This window comes from Mauremys mutica, chromosome 2 (genome assembly GCF_020497125.1).
Source record: "Mauremys mutica isolate MM-2020 ecotype Southern chromosome 2, ASM2049712v1, whole genome shotgun sequence".
Lineage (NCBI taxonomy): Eukaryota > Metazoa > Chordata > Testudines > Geoemydidae > Mauremys > Mauremys mutica.
Genome location: NC_059073.1, coordinates 201413174 through 201440338, shown reverse-complemented (window position 1 = coordinate 201440338; position 27165 = coordinate 201413174). Strand labels below are relative to the sequence as shown.

At 42.2% G+C, this 27165-nt stretch overlaps 1 protein-coding gene across 5 annotated transcripts in view; it reads left to right on the top strand.

Annotated features, from left to right (window-relative positions):
* Positions 1–27165, top strand: part of SUGCT (succinyl-CoA:glutarate-CoA transferase) — a 689609-nt gene that overhangs the window by 60380 nt on the left and 602064 nt on the right. For all 5 annotated transcript variants that reach the window (XM_045005017.1, XM_045005019.1, XM_045005016.1 and 2 more), the window contains exon 8: positions 22345–22488. In XM_045005017.1, coding sequence (XP_044860952.1) covers positions 22345–22488 — 144 coding nt within the window. The remainder of the gene's footprint in view (positions 1–22344; positions 22489–27165) is intronic.

Genomic DNA, 27165 nt, shown 5'->3' with positions numbered 1-27165 from the left:
GCCTTTTCAGTCTGGGGGAGAGCCACATCCCTGAAAAGCTTTTGTGTGTAAATCCTTCGTGGCAAGGGCTGCAAGTGGAGGGTCCAGCAGCAAAAACAAGTCAGGGAAGAAAACTCAGTTGAAATTGATTTTTGGTCAGATTGATGCTGATCACCCTGGCACCAGAGCATTCAGCACTAGTGCTGGCAACCATTTCAGCACCAGAACACTTGGCACTGACTATGTGTCATTGGAGCTAGCACCACCACTCCAATCTAGGGGCAATACCAAAAGGAAGGGCTGAATGAAGACCAGAGACAGCTCCGAGCATAGAGAGGCCCTGCCTCTGAGCGAGGAAAAGAGGCATCACTCCTCTAAGGATAGGTGTCTACATCCAATGCCAAAGGAGTGGTGCAAAGTATGCTGACACTGCTGGCATCAGCACCACTAAAGATATCAGCACCAACCTTCAGCTTGCTCCAATTGTGTGACCAAGGTATGTCTTAACAAAACTGTCAAGATCTCTGCTGGGTACAGCATTGGCATGGGAACTGGAGCAACGATATCGAGACATCATACTCAAGGAGACACCCCTCATCTATTTCCTGTGTCACCCATGCTTGACTATCATCCAGTTGGGAGCCAGTCTTTGTTAGCTACCTTGCCCCTTTCCATCAGGCTTGGTCCGATATCTCCTCAGACAAATGGTTGTTTGAACATAGTTGCCCACGGATGTTCCAGTCATTTCCACAACCTTCTCCCTACCTAATCCCTTTCCCTATCTCTTCAGAGACCCTTCTTACAAAAAACTGTTACAAAAAGAAGTGGCCTTGTTGCTTCATCTAGGATGTTCCTCAGGAGTACAGGGAAGAGGCTTCCACTCCTAATATTTTTTTCCCCTGAAGATAAAAGGAGATCTTCATCCTATCCTAGACCAGAGAAGACCAAACAAATATATACACCACCTCAGATTCAAGTGATAGTGCTTGCCTCCCTCATTGCATCTCTGCAGGCTCAAGACTGGTTTATGTCGTTTGACTTACAATATATATGACTTCATATAGTCATCCACCTGCCTGCAGGAAACACTTGACATTCATGATGGGATCAAATCATTACCAGTACAAGGTACTACCATTTGGACTCTTCATGGCACCAAGGGTTTTTATGAAATGCCTAGCAGTGGTGGCAGCCCACCTGAGAAGGCACGGCATTCATCATACTTGGCTGTTGAGGGCAGATTGTAGTGGGAAATGGTGGCAAGCTGGAATCTACACTTGTCTTATTCACCCATCTGAGCCTAGTGAACTACAAAAAATTGTCATTCACACCATCTGAGATGATAGAGTTCCCAGGAACTGTGATTGACACCCGACTGGAAAAGGCACACCTTCCCAATTTAGTGCTCCTGAGGCTCATGGAGCCTATGTTCAAACCGCTCTCAGAACGTTCTTTTCATCAACTTACTCTGAAGTCAGTCTTCTTAGTGACTATCACTTCAGCAAGGAGTGAGCTTCAGGCATTTCTAGCCTGAAAGACAGGGTAGTGCTGCAACCCCACCCAAAGTTCATTCCTAAAGAGGTCTCAGATTTTCATCAGAACCAGTCAAATCAGCCTACTTTCCTTTTTCCCAGAGACACAATCAGCATGAGGAAAAAAGCAGCAAAGAGTCCTGTGGCACTTTATAGACTAACAGACGTATTGGAGCATGAGCTTTCATGGGTGAATACCCACTTCGTTGACATGCATCCGACGAAGTGGGTATTCACCCACGAAAGCTCATGCTCCAATACGTCTGTTAGTCTATAAGATGCCACAGGACTCTTTGCTGCTTTTACAGATCCAGACTAACACGGCTACCCCTCTGATAAATGAGGAAAAAAGAAGTTACACACACTAAATATATCCAGGACTTTGCTTTATTATAGTGACAGGACCAAATCATTCAGTGTGTTGCCCTGTCTGTTTATAGCTATAGCCAGACATTCTAAATGTCAAGCCACTTTCTTGCAAAGAGTATCAAAATGTATAGCATCATGATAACACATCAAGATACATCTGGCTGGTGTTCCTGTCCCACTGAGCATCACAGCTCATTCTGCCAGAGCATGAGCAACAACCTTCCCCAACTTCAGGAATATCAGAGATCTGTAATGCAGTGGTGTGGACTAACCCACTGATTTTTGTCAAGCACTATCCCTTGGACTTAGCTGCAAGGTCAGATGCCAAGTTCAGGAGAACAGTACTTCAATCACTGTTTGACTGATGCAGCTATACGCCTCATTCCCACCATTCAGAGGGGATGCTACTTGCCAGTTTCCTACGAGGGTTCATACAAACATGTACTCAAAGAAGAAATAAATACATTAACTGTGGTTCTTCAAGATGTTATAGTCAATGTGGATCTCAAACCTGCCCTCCGTCCCCCTTTTTCAGCCACCATGGGCTTTGAATTATGAGGGAATGCCCTTGTGTGGGAGTATGAGGAGGCACAGGGTGCATGCATTGCCTTGAGAGACCTTGCTATTTAAAGAAAATTCAGTCATGTGAGGCACATATGCACGTACAATGGGATCTACACCGAGCCCAACATCTCAAAGAACTACAGTTTTTGTAGGGAAAGTAACCATTCCTTACATTCTGATGCAGTGCCTGTGAAGTGAAGAGCATTGCTTCCATTACAACAGCAGAAGTTGCACACACACAACTTCCTGAGCTGAAAATTGGCCAGCTAAATTCCATGGAAATAATAACCGTTACAAAGGGGCAAATGTTGTTAATACTGAGCTAAAGGAAACATATTTAAAAGGTTAAACTTTAACAAAATAGAACTCTAATAAAACTTTTCAATGATATGTGAATGACAGAATGTACAAGTGTTACACTGAATAATTGGATGTAAGTTGTATTATGGGAGTAATATTCCTCAGTGGCCATTATGAAGATGGATTTTATTAAAAGGTTATGTTAAGATCTACACTGGAAACCCAGATGTTCACATCACCTCATCAGTACTTCAGGCAGTGTAATCATTAGAATCATTTTAATCATTGTTGCTAACAGCTCTGTGTATTCACCATGGGCTTTTAACAATTCATTCTGACTCAGTCATTCTCTTGCCTGATTAAAATAAACATGCTAACTTTTAGCTCTTATTTCTCTTCATCTAAAGTTTTTGGTTGATATTTTGTTCTATAAGGGCTCCCCAAACACACATTCTTTCATGTGGAAAGGGCCAGCGCAGTGCCTAAGTGCTGCTTAAGTCCTATTTTGAAGACTTAAGTGGTGCATAGGCCTTGTGCTTTGGGGTGGATTTCATAGCCCCTAGGATGTAGAAGTACCTTTAGCTGTTGCAATGAAAATCCATTCTGAATTGGTTTAATAATAATAATAAATAATGATACCTAGCTATTATCTAGAGCTTTTTCATCAGCAGATCTCAAAAGGATGTCAATAAATAAATCTCGCAAAGTTCCAATGGCACTGTTTATGGATAAGTAATAGTTATGTGGAATTTTGAACAACATTAAAAACAAAGTGGCAAAAACTCTCAATCAGTGTGGGAGTAGGTGTGCAGAGGCCTGCTTTGTTCCATAAGTACTATCAGCTGTGTGTATACTATAGATAAAAATTACAGTGTTAAAATATGTAATAGGGTAGGGTAAACACAAAACAAAACAAATTCTTGTGTTCTCTTTTCCCCTCTCCGTTTTGGTTATGTATCGTTTAATTAGAATGTAAAGTCTTCAGGGAAGAGGCTGCCACGTGTGACATAGACGAAAGTAAAATCAAAATAGTAGCTTATATACAATACTTGAATCAGAATAAAACATTTGCTGGCACATTAAGCGACTGTGATAAACCCAGAAGAGAAAATGACTTACTGGTTGTAATTCTGCTTCTCTGAAGTTTATCATTCTGACAGGATTCTCACTTTTCTAACATCTTGTGTTAGGAAATAAGAGTGAGAATCCCTGGTGGATAGTATCTTTAATGACACTTGAATGATAGTGATTAAGGTGTTTTTACACATCATTTTTTTTTTATGTTGAGTTAATTGATTGCCAAATAACACTCTGTAATAAATACTTCTGTAGAGAATGGCCAGTCTGGACACTCCCCAAACATTTGTTTCAGACTGTGAACATTTGTGGTTTACCCTGAAAAACAGCCTCAGGATAAACTACAAATATTTGTATTCTGGCTATAAAAAAAGTTCTAATGAGGGTGAGACATGAGGCCTCTGTATTATGCAATATCATATCCACAGAAGATCACTGTGTGACTATACAGTGGAATCCTAGTTTGCCCAAAGTTCTGGTGAACAGTTCATTGAGTGTGCTCTGGGGACACCACTGGAGATTTTATTCTGCTGAAGAAGTACACAAATTAGAATTAATTTTAGGAACATCCACATAATATCTACAACCACCTGAAAATAGTTCCGTTTTTAAGCTGCATTAACGCTTCCAGTTTCTGACCCGAGCCATTTTAATAATAGAGTACATTTCAGAAGTTGTATTCAGAACTCTGGAATGTTTCTGAAGCAGGGATGGAATTAATAGCAAAAGTTATACTCCTACTCAGCCCACAGGGACTTTCTTATGTACCTCATGTGATGCTGTACCCCATAATTCTTGATGGGAATATGACATAACTGGAATAGGTTTTGTGCTGCCTGTGCCATGTAACATATCTCTGTAAACGGTATGGGCTACTATATCTATTCATCCTATTTGCACACATTGTGATGGGGCAAGGCCAGATGGCTACAGTAAAGTAGTGAGGAACAGGTATGTTAGCCCCAGGCGAAACAAATCCCTAGTATCGTGGTAATCAAATGGCAGTTGCTCCAGGTTAATCAAGACACCTGGGGCCAGTTAAGATCTTTCTAGAAGGCAGTGGAGATAGCTACATTGATTGGGACACCTGAAGCCAATCAAGGGCTGGCTGGCTGGAACTAGTTAAAAGCCTCCCAGTTAGTAAGTGAGATTCGCGTGTGAGGAGCTGGGAGCAAGAGCACAAGGAGTGAGAGAGTACTGTTGGAGGATTGAAGAGTACAAGCATTATCAGACACCAGGAGGAAGGTCCTGTGGTGAGGATAAAGAAGGTGTTTGGAGGAGGCCATGGGGAAGTAGCCCAGGGAGTTGTAGCTGTCATGCAGCTGTTACAGAAGGCACTATAGACAGCTGCGATCCACAGGGCCCTGGGCTGGAACCCGGAGTAGAGGGTGGGCCCGGGTTCCCCCCAAACCTCCCAACTCCTGACCAGACACAAGAGGAGTTGACCCAGACTGTGGGTTCCACCAGAGGGGAAGATCACTGAGGTGAGCAAATCCGCCATTAAGCGCAGGATTTCCTCCTCCACCAAGGTAGAGGAGGAACTTTGTCACAACATATATCATTTTTGTACTTGAGGTTAAGAATATTGGCTGTATACTTGCTTGATTTCTAAGTAAGCTTTGTGAGGCATTTGGTCAGCTTCTTTAGGAAGGAATTCACAAGGTTAAGTACCCAATCAGGAAGCACTTGGGGAGCAATGCATCTTGGAATGCTCCAATCCACATAAGAAGTCTTCCTGGAGACATAGATACCATTTTGATTACCACTGCAAAAAGTTTTTTGTCTCTCCTGCTGGTAATAGCTCACCTTAACTGATCACTCTGTTAGAGTGTGTATGGTAACACCCATTGTTTCATATTCTCTGTGTGTGTGTGTGTGTGTGTATATCTATATCTATCATCCTACTGTATTTTCCACTGCATGCATCCGATGAAGTGGGCTGTAGCCCACGAAAGCTTATGCTCAACTAAATTTGTTAGTCTCTAAGGTGCCACAAGTACTCTTGTTCTTTTTACAAGATGCCATGTGGACAATGGCTTGTGCCTGTAAAGACTGAGAGTCATGCATGGACATGTGACTTGCTCAGGTGACTCCTAAACTCCATCTTGGAGCTGGACTTTGCATAGGAGTGAGGAGGGGGTCTCCACCCACGAGAGAGTCTATTTAAACCCCTGGGAGACCCCTCCATTTGGTCTTCAGTTGGTTAAAGAGGGAGCCTCTCCACCCCCCCAGGATACTTGAAAGAAACTGGAACAAAGGACAGTAACTACAGGGGATGTGAGTGATTGCTGGACCCAGGCTAAAAGGAGATTATTCTGTAAAAGGGAGCATTCTGGACCTGGTGAGGATCTTATCTGTTTTCAGTTTGATTAGACATAGATTTGCGCATTTTATTTTGCTTGGTGACTTACTTTGTTCTGTCTGTTACTACTTGGAACCACTTACCGTATATTCCGGCTTATAAGACGACTTTCTATGTTAAAAAACAACCCCCAAAAATCGGGGGTCGTCTTATACGCCGGGTATAAACAGCGGGCGGCTGGGATTTAAAAGGCTCTGTGCTCCCCGCCGCAGCGGGCAGCCCAGAGCCCTCTGACTCCCCGCCGCGGCTGGGATTTAAAAGGCTCTGAGCTCCCCGCCGCAGCGGGCAGCCCAGAGCCCTCTGATTCCCGGCCGCAGCTGGGATTTAAAAGGCTCTGGGCTCCCCGCCAAAGCGGACAGCCCAGAGCCCTCTGACTCCCCGCCGCGGCTGGGATTTAAAAGGCTCTGGGCTCCCCGCCGCAGCGGGCAGCCCAGAGCCCTCTGACTCCCCGCCGCGGCTGGGATTTAAAAGGCTCTGGGCTCCCCCCCTCGGAAGGGGGGGTCGTCTTATAGGGCGAGTATAGGCCAAAACCTATATTTTAACTGTAAAATTAGGGGGTCGTCTTATACGCCCCGTCGCCTTATACGCCGGAAAATACGGTAAATCCTACTTTCTGTATTTAATAAAATCACTTTTTACTTATTAATTAACTCAGAGTAACTCAGCAAACAACTGTGCATATTTCTCTATCAGTGTTATAGAGAACAGTTTATGAGTTTACCCTGCATAAGCTTTATACAGGGTAAAAAAGATTTATTTGGGTTTAGACCCCATTGGGAGTTGGGCATCTGAGTGTTAAAGACAGGAACACTTCGGTTAGCTGCTTTCAGGTAAACCTGCAGCTTTGGGGCAAGTAATTCAGACCCTGGGTCTGTGTTGGAGCAGACGGGAGTGTCTGGCTCAGCAAGACAGGGTGCTGGAGTCCTGAGCTGGCAGGGAAAGCAAGGGTAGAAGTAGTCTTGGCACATCAGGTGGCAGCTCCCAAGGGGGTTTCTGTGATCCAACCCGTCACACCTCATATAGTCAATTTTTAATTCACTCCAACAATCTAGCTGCTGACTTGATGCCCCAAAATAAAAAGATTTTACAGTACAGTAGATGTGGAACTTTGCTGTGCTCTGAACAGCAGCTTTGGTGCCTGAGTTAGTGAACTGTTTCTTGTTATTGAATCATGACATCTATGGCTTAAACAGCAGGGAAGTTTGAGCAAAACCTAAGCCTTAATTAAGGCTTTTTGTCCCTTGTGTAACATTCCTTTTCACTGTATACTCACATTTCTTGTAAAATTATAATTTTGAGGGAGTGAGGGGGTGGCAGTGGGGGAGATAGAAGTCTAAAGTAAAATTTAATGCACACATTTTTTCTAGTCATCTTTTTATTAAGGAAATAGTGATACAAGTATCATAGGAGGAAAAAAGGTAATACAAAATTGTAATGCATCAAAGATACAGTACAATATCATATTTGGCTGCACAATAGGAGATGGAAAGAGAAGGGAATTGAAAAGGAGAGAAGATCATACATCGGGCACATCACATTTCAAAATCTTTGAATCCTCAGAAAATATCTGTTTTTGAAGAAATCCTGAAGGTTTTCAGTAAGAAATGCCTGCCTTTTGAAATGACTTAGTGCTTCATGCTGAGTGTTTTGAAATAGTCTCCAGGAAATTTGAGCTCCAATTGTTGAAGATGCTAAATTGTACTATAGTATTACAAATATACACATGCACACAAAACTACATTGAAATATTGGTAAGGCTCTCACTGATTGCACAGAAACAAAGACATTCAGCGTTAAGGATGAAATGTTATCCTTGGACCATATTGCCATGTTAAATTCTGAACCACAAGTGAAATTCGGGGTCCCACACTTTCATTAGACCACCTCAGTATTAGGAATGAAGGATGCTAACTATGGAGTTCCGGATTTACTTCTCTTGGGTAGTATTTTCACAATGTATTTATAGAATATAGCAAACAATGGAATGGAGTCTGGTTTTGTCTAAATCTGCACCACAAAGCCTTTCTGTCTTTAATGTAGATACCTCTGGCCAGATTCTATTTTTCTTTGTATAAATTTAAAACATGCTAAAAGGACCTAGTTTACACAGATGACATTTTTATTATCTTCAAAGACATAATTAATAGAAACTCACCACATTCAAGTCACGTATTTGGGGAACAAAAAACTTGATGTACCCAGATGCAGCAGTGCCAGATGAATGTTCCTTTGATGGAATTTTCTCTGACTCATTAAGGCAATAATTTAAGTGTAATTTCAAAACCAATTCAGATAAGAGTTCCCTTAGTGAATCATTACATACAATTTGGATATTAAGAGAATCTTTGTAGTGGTGTGTCTATTTACTAGGCATTCTTTGTTACTGAAGAAACATTTTGTTTTATTGAATTAAAGACAGTCAGGCGTGATTGGGATCTACAGTACCAGAGGGGCCATCATCCCTCAGATTAAAAACAAACAAAACACAAGCTCATCAAAAGGCTACACATGGTATATTGCTGAAAACTAGCCATGATTGTTTCCCATTAGCTTTGGCAACTTATTTCCCATCCTTTGCCTGTTCAAAGCAGTTTAAAGACTACTGGAATTAAAGTGTTTTATTAAGCATGTCATTTAACAGAATGTTTTCTATTTTGAACTGATCACTCTTATATTGCCAATGTAAATTTGGATTGACCACAAAGAAGCGGTATGTCAGGACGCAGGAAGCTGCTGATCATTCACTGTTTCGATTCGGGTGAATAGGGTTCTAGAAAACTGCGTTCGATGTGGGCATCTCAGTGCCAAAAAGATGTAGACAAGGGAATTTAGAAAAAAACAGCAAAAATGAGTTAGTGGAAACTGGCGGAATGGCTGAGCAGTAACAGACAGGAAGGTCCATTTCAGCAGGCAAGAACCTTTTATAAATACAAATCAAAACAAGTTAATATAAGCAAAAGAGAGAAATAAACAACCACCTAAACATGGGGATCAACCCAGCCTCAGAGCCTGGATGGGAAAGCCTTAGGCATTCTCTCTCTGGGCAAGTCTACACTTAAAACTTTTGTTGTTTGGGGCTGTGAGGATATTTTCATTATGTTTTTATACTGGCAAAAGCCATAGGATAGAAGTTTATTTTACTCAGAGAGCTGATCTATGAGGAGGGAAAAGGAAGATGAAATTAACTCCTCATATACTAGTAATAACTACGCATCCCATCACAGATAGACAAGTTTATGAGGAAGAATGAAAATTAAACAAACAGTATAGGGTAAGAGCTGGGGCAAAAGCTGGGGTAAGAGCTGGGGCAAGCTGGGGTAAGAGCTGGGGCAAAAGCAAAAGGGACAGGGCAAAAGCTTACAACAATCTACAAAAGCTTGGTGTAAACACCGAAGAAGGAAGGGAGTTACTTGGGCTGATAAAAATATATAACTTGGAGGATGGGGATGAAATTAGGTAAACCAAACTTTAATGTTAACATCAGAAAAAAATAGATTATTAATGGTCAAGATCTCTTAAACTGTGGTGTTTTCACCCAAAGACAATGTTGGAAACATTTTAGAACTAGAAAATTAAATTGTACCGAATTATCTTATACTGGCATAGGATGTAATAGGTGGACTTTTCCGTCTTTAATTTATATCCCTAAATGAAAACCATTTAAGGGTAGAGTTAAGCTTGAAAATGTACCTTTTAATAATGTTTCGTATCTCATAAATTACTTGTTTGAGCCTCCCCAAACCTTGTCATAAACTTTTTGGCTGGCAGACAAAAGTTTCAAGGTACAAGGAGCTTTTTAGTTGAAGTTATGGAAGAGGAGGGACAAGATCAACCTTGTAATGGAAAGTAGAGTATGTTACATGCTTCACTGTGGAGATGCTGCCTTGGATTCTGTGTTAGGAAGGAAGGAATCCCAAAATTTGAGTTCAGTGGTTGGTTTCAGAAGCAATGTTGGCACCATGGGGTGATGGTCTATTTTTAAAAAGATATCTATTTTCAATCTTATTATGGTCTTGCAGTAGCGAGGCAATTAACTTTGTGTCAAAATTTTCTGTTTTACTGTGTCTATACCTCAGTGTCTCAACTTTTGTTCATAACCCTTTTTTGTAAACATCAGGGGGATTTGAACCAGATTTTGGCCACTCATTAATGTGTGTGGAATAATTTCCAATATGAATTTTCTTTTTGCATGTTGTTGGACATTTTTTAAAGAAAACTTAGGAACACTGGAGCACCTGATTCTTTTCCCACACAGTGCACGTTTGATGTTCCCTGCTGCTGCCTGAACAGTAACATTGTGATATCAGAGATAATCAGTCACTTGTTGCTCACTCCATCCAGTTCATTAGCATATTTGCAGAATGGTTTTGGATAAGTGCTTGCTGTGCTCCTTTGAGTTTGTGCTGTGGTAAGTTATATTGGTTCTTTTCAAAGAGCAATTGTTTGTTATTCTCCTCAAAAAGGGTTGCATGAAAATAAGGTACAAAATTACAGCTCCTTTTCATGTATATTATCTGCTTGTTACAAATTGGAGGTTATGACATTGTTTTTTAAAAAGTAGGAGAAGATGAGTCCTTGCTCAGTTTTCTGTTATACAGTTAGAAAAAAGATAATTTAAAAGTTGAACTAAAACTGAAATTGCAAAAAAGTTTTTGTTTGAATACAGTTTAATTATTTTCAATATATTGGTCGACGTGGCACTTGAGTGGTGAAATATTGAGCTTCACAAGATAACAATGGAAATAAAGTATACACTGAAGACAACAAATGTGTAAATGTTATATAAATACCACATAAAAATCTAAAGAATTTATGAACAAAAAACTTGAAGATTAGTTATGGTTGGTCTCATTAAAAAAAACAGGAAGTACAAAGTTAAGGATTAAAAAGCTGGAAAAGTCAAGCACTCTCAAGTTAGGATATTCCAGAATAAACATTGCCCATGCAGCTTAATTTGACCTTCTTGAGTGTATGCATTATAATACAGCCTTTAATTACATGCAGAAGTGACTGCCTGCGAAAAGTTTGGTGTAAGAGACTTGCCCAGAATCACACAGGAACTCAAGTGGCAGAGGCAGGGATAGAATCCAGTTCTCCAGGACAGCATTCAACTGCTTTACCTTGAAACTATTTTTCTTTCTGCAATCATAAGAACATAAAAACGGCCGTACTGGGTCAGACCAATAGTCCATCTAGCCCAGTATCCTGTCTTCTGACAGTGGCCAGTGCCAGGAGAAATGAACAGAACAGGGCAGTTATCAAATGATCCATCCTTTTTTGTCATCCAGTCCCAGCTTCTGGCAGTCAGAGGTTTATGGATATCCAGAGCATGAGGGTTGCATCCCTAACCATCTTGGCTAATAACTATCCTCCAGGAACTTATCGAATTCTTTTTCGAACCTAGTTCTACTCCTGGCCTTCACAACATCCCCTGGCAACAAGTTCCATGGGGTGACTGTCTGTTGTGTGTAGAAGTACTTCCTTTTGTTTGTTTTAAACCTGCTTCCTATTAATTTAATTGGGTGACCCCCTGGTTCTTGTGTTATGTGAAGGGTTAAATAACATTTTTTTCACCACACTAGTCATGATTTTATAGACCTCTGTTATGTCCAGGGCTGCCCGGGGGAGGGGCGGGGGGGCAAGTGGGTCAATTTGCCCTGAGCCCCGCAGGGGCCCCATGAGCCCTGGCCCAATGGCGGTCCAGGTCTTCAGCGGCATTTTGGCAGTGGGGGCCCTTCAGTGCTGCCGAAGGCGCGGAGCGACTGAAGGCCCTCCCTCTCTCCCCTCGCCACCGAAATGCTGCTGAAGACCCGGACCACCGCCGGGTGAGTACAAGCGCTGCAGCTCCCCTGCTTTGCCCCAGGCCCCCTGAATCCTCTGGGTGGCCCTGATTATTTCCCCCCCTTAGTCATCTCTTTTCTAAGCTGACTAGTCCCAGTCTTTTTAATGTCTCCTCATATGGAAGCTGTTCCATACTCCTAATTATTTTTGTTGCCCTTTCTGTATCCTTTCCAATTCTAATATGTTTTTTGAGATTGGGGGCCAGAAATGCATACAGTATTGAAGGTGAGGGTGTACCATGAATTTTGTATACTGGCATTATGATATTTTCTGTCTTATTATCTATGCTTCTGCAAATGGTTCATAACATTCTGTTTAGGTTTTTTTCACTTCTCTGAAACATTTGCTCATTGTGAAGCAGAGCTATCCGCAGTGATTCCAAGATCTCTTCTTGAATAATAACAGCTAATTTGGAACCCATCATTTTGTATGTATGGATTACTTTTTTCCAGTGTGCATCACTTTACACTTATCAACATTGAATTTTATCTGCTATTAAGTTGCACAGGCACCCAGTTTACAGAGATCCTTTTGTAACTCTTCTCAGTCAGCTTTGGACTTAACTATCTTGAGTAATTTAGTATTGTCTGTAAACTTTGCCACCTGTCTGTTTACCCCTTTTTCCAGATCATTCAGAAATATGTTGAACAGTACAGGTCCCCGTACAGATCCTTGGGTGACCCTGTTATTTACCACTTCCCATATGAAAAGTAGCAGGTTTTTTCTACCCTATATTTCCTATCTTTTAACCAGTTACCAATCCATGAGAGGACCTTCCCTCTTATTCCATGACTGCTTATTTTGCTTAAGAGCCTTTGGTGGTGGACCTTGTCAAAAGCTTTCTGAATGTCCAAGTACACTGTATCCACCCGATCATCCTTGTCCACATGATTATTGATGTGCTCAAAGAATTCCTATAGATTGATGAGACATTTTTTCCCTTTACAAAAGCCATTTTGACTCTTTCCCAACATATTGTATTAATCTATGTGACAATTCTGTTCTTTACTATGGTTTCAACCAATTTGCCTAGTACTGAAGATAGACTTACTGGCATGTAATTACCAAAGTCACTTATGGAGCCTTTCTTAAAAATTGATGTTTATATTAGCTATTCTCCAGTCATCTGGTACTAGGGTGACAAGATGTCCCGATTTTATAGGGACAGTCCTGATTTTTGGGTCTTTTTCTTATATAGGCTTCTGTTACCCCCACCACTCGCTGTCTCGATTTTTTACATTTGCTGTCTGGTCCCCTATCTGGTACAGAGGCTGATTTAAGTGATAGATTACACAGTTAGTTCTGCAGTTTCATATTTGAGTTCCTTCAGAACTCTTGGGTGAATACCATCTGGTCCTGGTGACTTATTACTGTTTAATTTATCAGTTTGTTCCAAATCTCTTCTACTGACACATCAATCTGGGACAGGTCCTCAGATTTGTCACCTAAAAAGAATGGCTCAGGTGTGGGAATCTCTCTCATGTCCGCTGTAGTGAAGATCAATGCAAAGAATTCATTTAGCTTCTTTGCAATGACCTTTTCTTCCCTGAGTGCTCCTTTAGCACCTTGATTGGCCAGTGGCCCCACTGATTGTTTGGCAGACTTCCTGCTTTTGATATACTTAACTTTTTTTTTTGCTGTTAGTTTTTGTGCCTTTTGCTAGTTGCTCTTGAAATTCTTTTTTTGGCCTGCCTAATTATACTTTTACACATGACTTGCCAGAGTTCATGCTCCTTTCTATTTTCCTCACTGGCATTTGACTTCCAATTTTTAAAGGATGTCTTTTTGCCTTTAACTGACTCTCTTATTCTGCTGTTTAGCTCTGGTGGCATTTTTTGGCCCTCTTATTTTTTTTTTTTTAATTTGGGGTATACATTTAGTTTGAGTCTCCATTATGGTGTTTATAAATAGTTTCCATGCAGCTTTCAGGCATTTCACTCTGGTGAATCTTTCTTTTAATTTCCATTTAACTAGCTTCCTCCTTTTGTTGTCGTTGTTCATTGTTCCCCTTTTGGAAGTTAAATGCTACTGTGGTGGGTTTCTTTGGTATTTTCTCCCCTGCAAGGATGTTAAAGTTAATTTCATTATGGTTGCTATTGCCAAGTGGTTCAGCTGTATTCACATCTTGGACCAGATGCTGTGCTCCACTTAGAACTAAATCGAGAATTGCCTCTCCCCTTGTGGCTTCCAGGACTAGCTGCTCCAATAAGCAGTTGTTAATAGTGTTTGGAAATTTTATCTCTGGATCTCATCCTGAGGTGAAATGTATCCAGTCATTATGGGGATAGTTGAAATCCCCATTATTACTGGGCTTTCTGTTTTTGTAACCTCTCTAATTTCCCTGAGCATTTCACAATCACTGTCCTGGTCAGGTGGTCAGTAGTATATTTCTGCTATTATATTCTTATTATTCATAGAATTTCTATCCATACAGGATTCATTTAAGATTTTTATATATTTGACTATGCTTTCTTTCACATATAGTGCCACTCCCCTACAAGCATGACTTGTATATTTTATACCCTGATATTACCATGTCCCAATGATTATCATCATTCCACCCGGGGTGGCTCCAGGCACCAGCACACCAAGCGCGTGCCTGGGGCAGCAAGCCGCGGGGGGGGGGGGGGCAGCCTGCTGGTTGCCGTGAGGGCGGCAGTCAGGCTGCCTCCGGCGGCATGCCTGTGGGAGGTCTGACGGTTCTGCGGCTTCAGTGGCAATTCGGCGGCATGCCGCCAAATCTGTCACCAGCGGACCTATCGCAGGTGTGCCGCCGAAAGCCGCCTGACTGCCGTGCCTGGGGCAGCAAAATACATAGCCGCCCCTGATTCCACCAAGTTTCTGTGATGCCTAGTATATCAATATCATCATTTAATATCAGGCACTCAAGTTCACCCATTTTAGTATTTAGACTTCTAGAGCGACGAGGTGGGTGAGGTAATATATTTTATTGGACTAACCTTTATAAAAGAGATTTCCTCACCTACCTCTTCTTTCTAATATCCTGGAACCAAAATGTCTACAATAGCACTGCATAGTTAGACTTATAGCATTTTTATACAAGCACTTATAAAATTTGTCATTACTGTATTTATTTGTCTGCCTTTATGTGATGCAATTGAATGGGACACTTTTTCATTTGATTGTTTCTGGTCAGTTCCTACCTGTACTTTATCAATTTCTGTCCTCTCCTCTCTCCTAGGATATAGAGCAGAGGTGGCCAAACCGCAGCTCATGAGCTGTGTGCGGCTCTTTTACAGTTAAAGTGTGGCTCACGGCACCTCCCATATTCCCACCACATTCTCCACCTACCAGACTGGAGTGCGGGGAGCTCAGGGCTTCTGCCCTGTGGCACGGTGGTGGGGTTAGGGGTTTCTGTCCTGTGGGGGAAGCGGGGTCTTGGGCCTTCAGCCCTGTGGGAAGTTTCCCCTTTAATGAATCCCGCCCAAGAGATGTCTTTATCTGAGCCATGTGCTCCTCCTCACATGTTAGCTTTCTCCCAGCCCTTAGTTTAAAAACTCCTCTATGACTTTTTAAATTTTACATGCCAGGAATCTGATTCCGTTTTGGTTTAAATGAAGCCCTTCCCAAAGGTTTCCAAGGCTTCTCCCTTTCCAAAGGTTTCCAAGTTTCTAATAAATAAATTATTAATTCTCCAGTTTCTAATAAATAAACAAACTCCTCCTCCCAACACCATCGTCTCATCCACACATTGAGACCCTGCAGTTCTGCCTGTCTAACTGACCCTGCATGTGGAACTAGAAGCCTTTCAGAGAATGCTACCAGGGAGGTCCTTGACTGCAATCTCTTATCTAGCAGCCTAAATTTGGCCTCCAGGACCTTTCTCCTATCTTTTTTTGTGTCACCAGTACCTACATGTATCATGACCACCAGCTCCTCCTCAGCACTGCACATTAGTCTATCTAGATGTCTTGAGAAGTCTGCAAACCTTCTCACCGAGCAGGCAGTTCACCATGCGGTTTTCCCAGTCATCTCAAACCCATCTATATTTCTAATAATTGAATCTCCCATTACTGTTACCTGTTTCTTCCTAATAACAGGGGTTTCCTCCCTGAGAGGGGCATCCCCAGTGAGAGAGGATACCATGACATTACCTGGAAGGAGGGTTGCAATGGTGGGTTTGTTTCTATCTGCTCCAGCTTGATGCTTTCATTCCTTCAGACTTTTTTCTTTCTCACCAGCACAGAGGCTGTCAGATTCGGGATGGGACTGCTCTACGATGTCTCTGAAAGCTCCTCTGAATGCCTCTCTGTCTCCCTGAGATCTTCCATTTCAGCCACTATGATTTTAAGAGCCTGATCAGTGCATCTGAGGGCCATGAACTGCTTACACCATAGGCACACATAAGCAACCTGCTCATTAGGCAGGTAATTGTATTTGTCACATTTAGTTCAATAAACTGGACAGCCCCCCACTCTGCTGCGGGACATCTGCCTGCATTATTTTAACTCTTGCAGGGTTTTTTCTGTTTGGTGACGGAGTGGGATATTGGTTTAAGTTTAGAGTGTGTTTGTTAGATGTGTCTGCAACTTGCACATCTTCTCTAAATTCCCTTGCAAAACTCCTGTGTTCACTAGCTCCTCTGGTTGCCTCTGAGCTGGCTTTTTAAACTTCTGTTCTCTGTGTGTTAGCCCTGCCCCCTTCCCATGGTATCCTAAAGGGATTAGGAATTGAAGAGTAGCAGGCTAGAGCCTTGTTAGTAAACTCTTAGCCTAGTTTAGCAGACTGCTTGGCTCAGTACATAGCCCCCAAAACAGACTGCACTATAAACTTCAAGCAAGCAAGCATACCACAACAAGCTAACAAACAACAAACTCACCCCAAGGATCACTTAGTTGCTCCTGTTAACTAGCTGACCTGCCTTGTTCACTACAAACTTCCCAATTTCTGCAACAAATGAGGCATGGGTCCTATAGACAACAGACTCCTTCACTACCCAACCTCAGGGCATGAACAGAATGAACCAGGGGTGCTCTTTTTTTGGGGGGGGGGAAGGGAAGGGTCATGTAATTAAAGGCTGTATCATAATGCATATGCACAAGTGGGCCGAACTAAGGCATCCTAGCATTTTCTAATTTGAGCGAGCTTGATTTTGCAACCCTTTAATCCTTTTTAATCTTTAATTTAGGAAATACAGATTCTTTTATGGTTTGATTTATTGATGAGCGCAATCTTAAGTAACGTTCAACAAAGTTTTTCTTCTTTGTGAATCATAGATAAAGAATTGTCCATTAACTATGTACAGAGACAAAGGAAATCTACTTGAGGAGGAGAAGATACAGTCTTATTAAGCAAAAACTGGACGATGGTGTACTTGATGAGGCAGATGTTGGTACCAAGATCCAAGAAAGAAGTTCATGTGATACAGTATCTGCTGAAATCATCCCTGTCGTTATCATATCACATGTGTAATTTTCTCCATCAGGGTTGAGACTTAATGTCTTTTTAAGCCAGTGGAGATTTGTTTTCAATCTCAGAATGTTGCTGCCTCATTTATTTGCAAGCTGGTGAAATTTAGAATTATGCCCTTTCTGTGTCTGCCCCTACCGAGCTTCTTGGTTATGATTAAGATGGATACATTTTGCTTCACGTACTGAAGGCTGTCACTAGATATAGGGTAAAGGTTTTGTTTGATGTTCACTATGAACCAGCTTAGGGTAGATAGTATCTTGACTACATGATAGAACAGGGAAATAAAAAATCTCTTATGCACTGATTCAATTCTACCCAGCTTCTGGCCGTTGGATCCCCACACACAGAAGTAACCATGAAAACTCGCCTGCTTGCTTCCTCCCCAAAACAAGTGGTGGGGAGGGGAATGCGTGGAGCCTTGGCTCCATCCCCTTTACTTACTAGCCAAAATAAACCCGGCATGGAGTGAGTGGTGAGGGGGTCTAACATATTGCTAATATAGTCCACTATAAGCAGGGGATTTATTGTTACTAAGAGGTATCTGTGAGTCATAGTGCCACCAGGGGTTCTGTAACTTTCACACCAGCCCCTGCTCGGGGCTGTGCCTAAAGTAGCAGAAGATTAGTTGGCAAGGTTCCTTCCCCACTCTGAACTTTAGGCTACAAATGTGGGGACCTGCATGAGAACCTCTAAGCTTAATTACCAGCTTAGATCTGGTTTTGCTGCCACCACTCCCAAGTACTAATTCCCTTCCCTGGATAGTCTTGAGACTTCTTCACCAAGTTCCTGGTGAACACCGATCCAACCCCTTGGATCTTAACACAAGGAGATTTTAACCATCCCCCCTTCCTTCCCCCACCAAATCCTGGTGAGTCCAGATCCAATCCCCTTGGATGTTAAAACAAGGAAAAATCAATCAGGTTCTTAAAAAGAAGGCTTTTAATTAAAGAAAGAAAGGTAAAAATCATCTCTGTAAAATCAGGATGGAAAATAACTTTACAGGGTAATCAGATTCATAGAGCCCAGAGGAACCCCCTTTAGCCTTAGGTTCAAAATTACAGCAAACAGAGGTAAATCCTCTTAGCAAAAAGGAACATTTACAAGTTGAGAAAACAAAGATAAAACTAACACATCTTGCCTGGCTGTTAGTTACAAGTTTGAAATATGAGAGACTGGTTCAGAAAGATTTGGAGAACATGGATTGATGTCTGGTCCCTCCTAGTCCCAAGAGCGAATAACCCCAAAACAAAGAGCACACAAACAAAAGCCTTCCCCCCACCAAGATTTGAAAGTATCTTGTCCCCTTATTGGTCCTTTGGGTCAGGTGTCAGCCAGGTTACCTGAGCTTCTTAACCATTTACAGGTAAAAGGATTTTGGTGTCTCTGGCCAGGAGGGATTTCATAGTATTGTATACAGGAGGGCTGTTCCCTTTCCTTTATAGTTATTACACTAGTCGTTCATGTACTTTTAATGGTGATTTTCAAGATTTCTTTAATTTCTACTTTGTGTCTTTTTAACTTTTCATTTGACAATTTTAAAATATAATGAATAAAGTAGTAGTTCTTGCCGTCATATATAGAAGGTTAATTTCCTGCAATTTTTTATCCCCAAATTGATTTCTTAGTGCATTTAACAGCGCAGTATTAGAATAATAGAATATCAGGTTTGGAAGGGACCTCAGGAGGTCATCTAGTCCAACCCCCTGCTCAAAGCAGGACCAATTCCAAACTAAATCATCACAGCCAGGGCTTTGTCAAGCCTGACTTTAAAAACCTCTAAGGAAGGAGATTCCACCACCTCCCTAGGTAACCCATTCCACTGCTTCACCACCCTCCTAGTGAAAATGTTTTTCCTAATATCCAACCTAAACCTCCCCCACTGCAACTTGAGACCATTACTCCTTGTTCTGTAATCTGTCACCACTGAGAACTGTCTGGATCCATCCTCTTTGGAACCCCCTTTCAGGTAGTTGAAAGCAGCTATCAAATCCCCCCTCATTCTTCTCTTCTGCAGACTAAACAATCCCAGTTCCCTCAGCCTCTCCTCATAAGTCATGTGTTCCAGCCCCCTAATCATTTTAGTTGCCCTCTGCTGGACTCTTTCCAATTTTTCCACAGCCGCCTTGTAGTGTGGGGCCCAAAATTGGACACAGTACTCCAGATGAGGCCTTACCAATGTCGAATAGAGGGGAATGATAACGTCCCTCGATCTGCTGGCAATGTCCCTACTTATACAGCCCAAAATGCCGTTAGCCTTCTTGGCAACAAGGGCACACTGTTGACGCATTACCTTACTGGTACAAACAAAATCCCATTTAAATGACTCATAGATAGCTAGTTATTGAATTTATGTACGCAACTTACTCTGCTAAAAACAGAATAGAAAAACAGTATTTGACTTTAAGGACAGCTTTTTATTTTCTTGAGTGGAATCAAGTTCTTTTAAAAGTCGGAATTATCATAATTATTTTGTAGTCCTAAACAGTTATTAGAATTAGCAATGTAAACTGAGAAGTAGTTAAAGTGACTCTACAAATTCAAGTTTTATTGAATGTCTGCCAGAATTGCTTAAAGGTGTCTTGTCTGTGTGCCGTTTGACAAAACACTGCTCTTTTTTATGAGATGCAACCTTCATACTTACCTTTTTCATACTGATTTTGGGCCAAATTCTGATTCCCTTCCCTTGATGATGAGTACCTTATTCCAAGAGTAGTCTCATTGACTTCAGTGCCATCACGTGTGGAGTAAGGAACCATTCAATGCAAGTAATAGCATCAGAATCTGAGCCTTAGTTTTTAACTTTCTTAGAGTAAAAAGTACTATAGTTTCTGAAATAATGGTTGTCTCATCTTTTCTGTTAGTAGACTTGTTCATTCCCTACCTGATATTTATGACTAGTCTGTGATATTGGAAAATCTCTTTGCCTTTTGCTCAGACAACAAAAATAAAATGCAGCAAAGGGAGAGAACTTCTTGGATGCAGTAATCTTAAACTTCTGGGGTAAAATCCTGGTCCGGATGAAGTCAATGGGAGTGTTGCCACTGACTTCAGTGTGACACTATTTCATGCCTGAAATATGAGTATTCAGGACACTATAAACCTTGTTGGGAAAGAAATTATTTCTAGCACAATTCTGAAGCACATGGTGGAAGATCAAAACAATTCTTCAACCATAATCAGCATTATGGTTAGTTGATTAAAAAAAGAGGATTGAGTCCCAGCTTTCTAATGACATTGTATGGAACGCTCAGGAATTTTTCCACATTTAGGTAATCTTATGGTCAAAGCATTGGACTGGCGCTCAGAAGACCTTAGTTCAATTCCTGGATTTGCCACACATTTCCTGAATGCCCTTGGACAAGAAACTTTGTCTGTCTGTGCCTTAGTTTCCCATCTGTAAATGGAGATAGGTCTTCCCTAGCTCACATGGATGCTGTGAGGATGAATTCATTAATTTTTGGGTCACATTCAGATATACTGTGATGGGGGCCACAGAAGTACCTAGATTGATCCAATTACTATCAATGCATTGAAATTTGCATTGAACTTTGGTCAAAACATGGCACTTATTTTGGAAAAGGAACTCTATAGAGAAGCACTAAATTTACAAAAGCAATTGAAGATTTCAGAGGGATTTGAAGATTACAGGCCGATGACATTACTGTCACACTTGCAATGGAAATCTGGCATGCTTTTGCGTGGTTCTAGTTCTTTATTATTAATTAGGACACAATTGAAAAATATTCAGAGAAGCTATGAAATCTTTGTTACTTAGTTAGATTGAATGATCTCAAATACCGAACCTTAAACAGTGAGAAAAGGCTGACGCGTGACTGATGGAACCTAATCCTGATTTTGTTCCTTCTCTTTTAGTATTTACAATTGAAGATCCAGGTTTTTGTCCCAAATACATGTTTGCAAAGAGAAGTTGTTACACTTCATTGCATCACATTGCATGTGACAGGAAAATCATGGAGGACTGGACAGTTGGATTCAGAATTTTGAATATTTTTACACCACCTGCACTTCCAGCCAGTCAGCTCAATATTGGCACTTTCAGATTGGTTTGGTTGTAATTTTGCAATATGTTAGCTGATGAGAAAGCAAACATTGGTAAAAGTGTGCTTGTATTGAAGGGCAGATACAAAACACTAGTAGGCCTAACTAATTAGCTGTATGGGACTCTTACTGTGTTCTTACATTTCAGTAACAGAATCACAAGCTTTTCATTTTGTATATATATGTTTTTTTTTATGTTTGAGGATTAAATATGCTTACAAAGTGAGTCTCAAATTGTGTCTCATTTTCATAAAACCTTTGTGAATCCCCACTGGCATTTCAAGGCTTCCTTTTATAAAACAATCTTTTCTAGTGGAAACGGGTGACGAATGTTTTAAGATACAGCGAGAAAATTAATAGGGGGGCGGTTTGCCTTCCTCCTCAGTCAGACATGTGCCACTGACAAACTGTACGACAAGTCCTACAGTACCTTGTTTTCCAGGTATATTAAATTGTGTTTTCCTTTGGAATAATTTTGCCTCTAACAATTTCTTATTTTTAAAAGACATTTTGAAACTATTTAATGAAAGCGATAGTGTTGATAGAGGGTAGAGTAGCACAACAATTCTTTCCCAATTTACCACTCTTTGTAGGGGAGAGCACTGTAAAGTTACAGAATTGCTAGGAACAGATTATCTGCAGATACTTGTGAGAATGTATATTTTTCAGTGGCTGGCTTTTCAACTTAATTCACTCAGAAGATATTTTAACTTCTTAGCATGTTTCTGTAATGCATACTAGGAAAATATTTTTAACCCTTGTCTTATATGGAATGTACCATAACAAAATATTAATTCTTCCCTGTTCCCATTTTTTCTCTTCTGCTAGGATGGTGATCCAGTTAGGCCAGGAGTAGCCATGACAGACCTTGCTACAGGGCTGTACACGTATGGAGCAATCATGGCCGGCCTGCTTCAAAGATATAAAACTGGGAAGGGACTTCACATTGACTGCAATCTATTGTCATCTCAGGTACGGGTTTAAAGAATGTTTTACTTAGCTTGTTGATGTAGATTTACTTTTCTTATTGGTTTTTGTGCATTGGGCCAAATGCATCCCTAATATAATGACATTGAAAGCAATACTAAAAACAAATTTCCTAGTTTATATTTCTGTAGTATTGGTTGATTTATTTTGATTGATGACTATTACTACAGCACTTCTGTCTGCCACCTAAATACCATCTTTTACTGAGGGTCTTACTAAAGCACTTTGAGGCTTGATTAATTAGTGTTTTTAATGTCCCTGTGATGTATGCATAAACGCAGCTGATGAAATCACCCTAGTACAGTGTGGCCTTAGCACTGGGGTTTATTTCTTCCATAGAGGCTAAGGGCTGAATGTTCAAAAGGAGTTAGATTCCTAACTTCTATTTAGGGTGCTAACTTCCATTGAAATGAATGGAAGTTAGAAGCCTAACTTCTTTTGAGCATTCAGCCCTAAGTAACTTGCACAGGATCAGCCTGAATGTCGGAGTCAGTATATAATCTGGCAGGGTCTGTCTACACTGCAATTAAAAACCTGCAGCTGGCCCATGCCAGCTGGCTCGGGCTAAGGAATTGCAGTGTAGAAAATTTAGGCTGTTAATTTCAAAGATAACATTTGTTTCCTTGTAGCTGTATCCATAGGCGGCAGGTTCGTATAATTTTTGGTGGGGCCCAAAATGGTGGTGTCCCCCCCCCCCCTTCTCACCCTGTAAGCTGATATAAAATGAAGCTACAATGCGTCAGCACCACAAGATTACAAGGGTCAATTAAAAGTGGAAAGTCAGAAGCAGCACTTGCCTGCTTCAATATACGGTATTAAATGTTGTTGCACCTGTTGTGACAAAGTGGGAATGTTCTTAATGTTTTCTCTGAATACTCTGTGGGTGCCTCAGTTTCCCCTGCAAAGTGCCAACTGACGGTGTTGGGGACAAAGAGATCAGGTGGCCTCCTTGTCCGGAAGAGACACAAAGGCCAGATGAGGGAGTGTTAGTTTGGAGCTGGCTGGGGAAATCGGGAGAGGCCCAGAACTTGGGTCTGGGCTCCCCACCCCCCAAGATGGACCTGACTGAGGGGTCCTGTTTTCTGTACCTACATGCTCTGTTTTAGACTGTATCCCTGTCATCTAATAAACCTTCTGTTTTACTGTCTGGCTGAGAGTCACATCTGACTGCGGAGTTGGGGTGCAGGGACCTCTGGTTGCCCCAGGACCTGCCTGGGCACACTCGCTGCGGAAAGTGCATGGTGTGGAAGGGCATGCTGAATGCTCCAAGGTCAGACCCAGGAAGGTGTAAGCTTCTTGCCCTGGAGACAGTATGCTCAGACAGGAGGCTCCCCCAGAGTCCTGACTGGCTTTGTATGGAGTTGTTCCAAAGCATCCCAGCATCCCCTTCCATACCATGCGCTTCCCGGAAGTCTGCACAGGCACTGACACTCCCTCCTCTGGCCTTTGTCTCTTTTCCAGGCATTAGGAGGCCACCTGATCTCTTTGTTCTCCAACACCTTCAGTTGGCACCTTGCAGGGGGGTGGCCCAGGCCATCAATGGCTGCAACCCTGCCTCCAGGCAACTATCTGTGCAGACGGCATCACACTGGCCCTCTAGGGCTTTACAACAATCACACCCCCTTATCCCACCATCTAGAGCCTTAAGAAATGCATTGGGGAAACTGAGGCACACAGACAGTATTCAGAGAAAACACCTGTATATGACCAGTTACATACTTTGAAGGGTGTAAAATAATCAAATATTGTGCTAAATATAATGATACTCCAAACTGACCACCAAATTTAAGTTGCACGTTTTTCCCCTCAGGTGAGGGTTCTGGGGTGGGGCTGGGGATGAGGGGTTCACAGTGCAGGAGCGTGCTTGGTGCTGGGGGTGCAGGCTTTGGGATGAGGCAGGGCTGAGGATGAGGAACTTGGGGTGCAGACAGGCTGCCCCAGGGCTAGGGCCAGAGAGGACTCCCCATCACCACCACTGGCAGCAGCAAGCTCCAGGGGAGGGATCCCTCCTCTGTCCCCCTGCCCCCACAGCACACTCACTCTGCACCAGTCACTGCACATGCTCCTAGGGCCCCTCAGGTCCAGAAAGCTCACTCCCCTCCCCTATGATGGGTACTGGGGTGGGGGGGTTGCCATCACAGGTGGCCTTCCATGCTGCCCCTCACCATAACTTCACTGTGGATGGGGCTGCCCCTTGCCCAGCATGGGGCAGAAGTGGGGTCTGCATGGTGATGGCTATGGGGCAGGGGAGCAGGGTGTCATAAAATTCACCCAAGCCCCAGCTGCTCAGGTAGGTCTATGAATCCCCCTCCCCCATCTGCCCTGTGGTGGGTGGATGCTGGAGGGGAGGGGCACTGCCTTCACATATGGCTTCCTGCCTCCCTGACCCCTGCTGCAGCCTGCAGCCCCTCACCGTAGCTTCAGTGGGGGGGGGACGGTGGGAGGGGATGGCATGGGGCTGCCCCTTCCCCAGCGTTGGGCAGGAGTGGGGGCTGGGGGGGAATCATAGGGTCAAACACTCACGGAAGCCCAGGACCTGCTCAGGTGGGTGAGGTCAGTCTCCGAGTCCTGGCCGGAAGTGCCCTTTGCATCTCCTGCAGGTAGGGGGAGGGGAGGGCTGCCAAGCATGGCACAGCCCCCTCCCCTCCCCCGGCCACTCCGGCCAGTGCTCCAGCAAGCAACAGCAGCCGGCAGCAGCAGAGGCAACAGGCAAGGCAAGGGAGAGAGACATGCCTGCATTTAAGCCTCCAGCCTCCGGGGTGGGGTAGAGGAGAGGGCTGCCACCAGCACGGCGGGCCCCCCTCCCTCTCCCCCGGAGATGGTACAGTCGAGACACACAGACGCAGCTGCCTGCGTTCAAGCAGTTAAGCTCTCTGGGGCCGGGCGGGGAGGGAAGGGGGAAGCTCTCCAGCCCTGGCGGCGGCGGCGCGCTCCAAGCAGGGGAGATTGGTGGGGCAGAGCCCCTGCTTGGGATTTATTCATGGGGCTAAAGCCCCAGAGCCCCATGTAAGTCAGCGCCTATGGCTGTATCCTGAATAATGGTCAAATCCTTAGGTCCTTACTCAGCAAATCTCTCATTTGGGTTCAGATGCGAATATTGTCTGAGTAAGGGCTTCAGAATTTGGCCTTAAAATAACAATCCCAAAACAGACTGACGATGATACATTTCGTTCCAACCTGACTCAAGCTAGAGTTTAGTAATTCTTCTATTGTGAAGGGAGTGATCGCTTCTCCTGGATGGCAAACCAAATGCGTTCTTGAAGGACACTCTTACTAAAGTTGTTATGGCAACAGTGACCTTTTATGGAGAACTTTTTGCATCCAACTGTTATACTTTCTGGCACAGAGCTAACATTGCAGCCTGTTTATACTTTTTCTTCCTTCCCTCAGCCTTGCCTTATTTAAAATACCCACCTTTCCATTCAACACAAACAGCATTTAAGGATACGAAGTTGGAGGCAGGGCTACACTACACCTGTAAGAGGACAGTATTGCCTTCTTTTTCATTCACTGTACTCAAGATAAAATATGTGGGATCTTTGTGTAAGCACATGAAGAATCAGAGCTATTTAAATACCTGAAATAATTTGAAAGTGCTGAAAAATAGTATTTGGTTTGTTTTATCCATTCTCCCCCCAAATCTGTACATTCCAACATTTAAGTGTCCATCATTATCCTCAAATGTCATTCTGATGCTTTTCTTAAAGCCATGCAAGAGGCCTTCTTTTTCCCAGATCACCTTAATATTAAACTTTTCTGCACAGATCTGTCAGTGATGTTAACAAGGCAACATTGAACTGAAATTCTGCTCCCAATGAAAAAGACCAAAGCCTGATTTATAACATGATGATCAGGAAGCATATTTTCTAATTTTAGCTCTGCTATGTATAGATGACAAATGGCTGCTAGTAAAATAGAATGCCATCCTGTAAAAGAGACCTCCGATTCTGTGTCTCCACCAAATTACACTGTAGCAGAATATTATTATATTATTCTGCTACAGTGTAATTATTAACTGGTGAAGATTTCTTTTCCCACAACAAAACAAAATTCAAGGACTTTATTGAAGAGAGACAGGATGACTGCTAGATGTAGTTTTTGCAGTGGGCACTAACTTTCTGTTGTCTCTCAGCTATAAACTTTTAACCCTTGGCATAAGGTTGTTTTAAAAAAAAAATTCCCCATAGATGATTTATAGTTGTCAACTCCAGACCTTTTAGCATCAGCATCTAAATAGTGTCCTTTAGCTGATGCTAGTAAATAAGAAGGAAGTGGGTTTTGGATTTGGCTCCAATTATGCAACTGCGCCTATTCTTCTGTTGTGGTTTGAAAAAAAAATCTCTTGGAAGTTTTAATATCCTTCCTGTATTTAATTGCAACCAGGCACAAAAATAAATAAATAAATAAAATACTGTAGTGAGCTAGTTTCTTTTGGACTGAAATACTGCAAAAAGTGTTATACTTCTTTAACATTTAACAATCTTTATTATGTATTTTCTCAGATTCCACAGACAGGATAATGTGGTTAATATTGTTTGTAATGTATGATTGTTCTCAAGTCACTTCTCTGCTTCTAATTACTGAGTTTCCGTTTATATTTGTTATAAAGATACACAGTATATTCTCATAATTGTTAAACGACTCTAGAAAAATCTAGCAAAT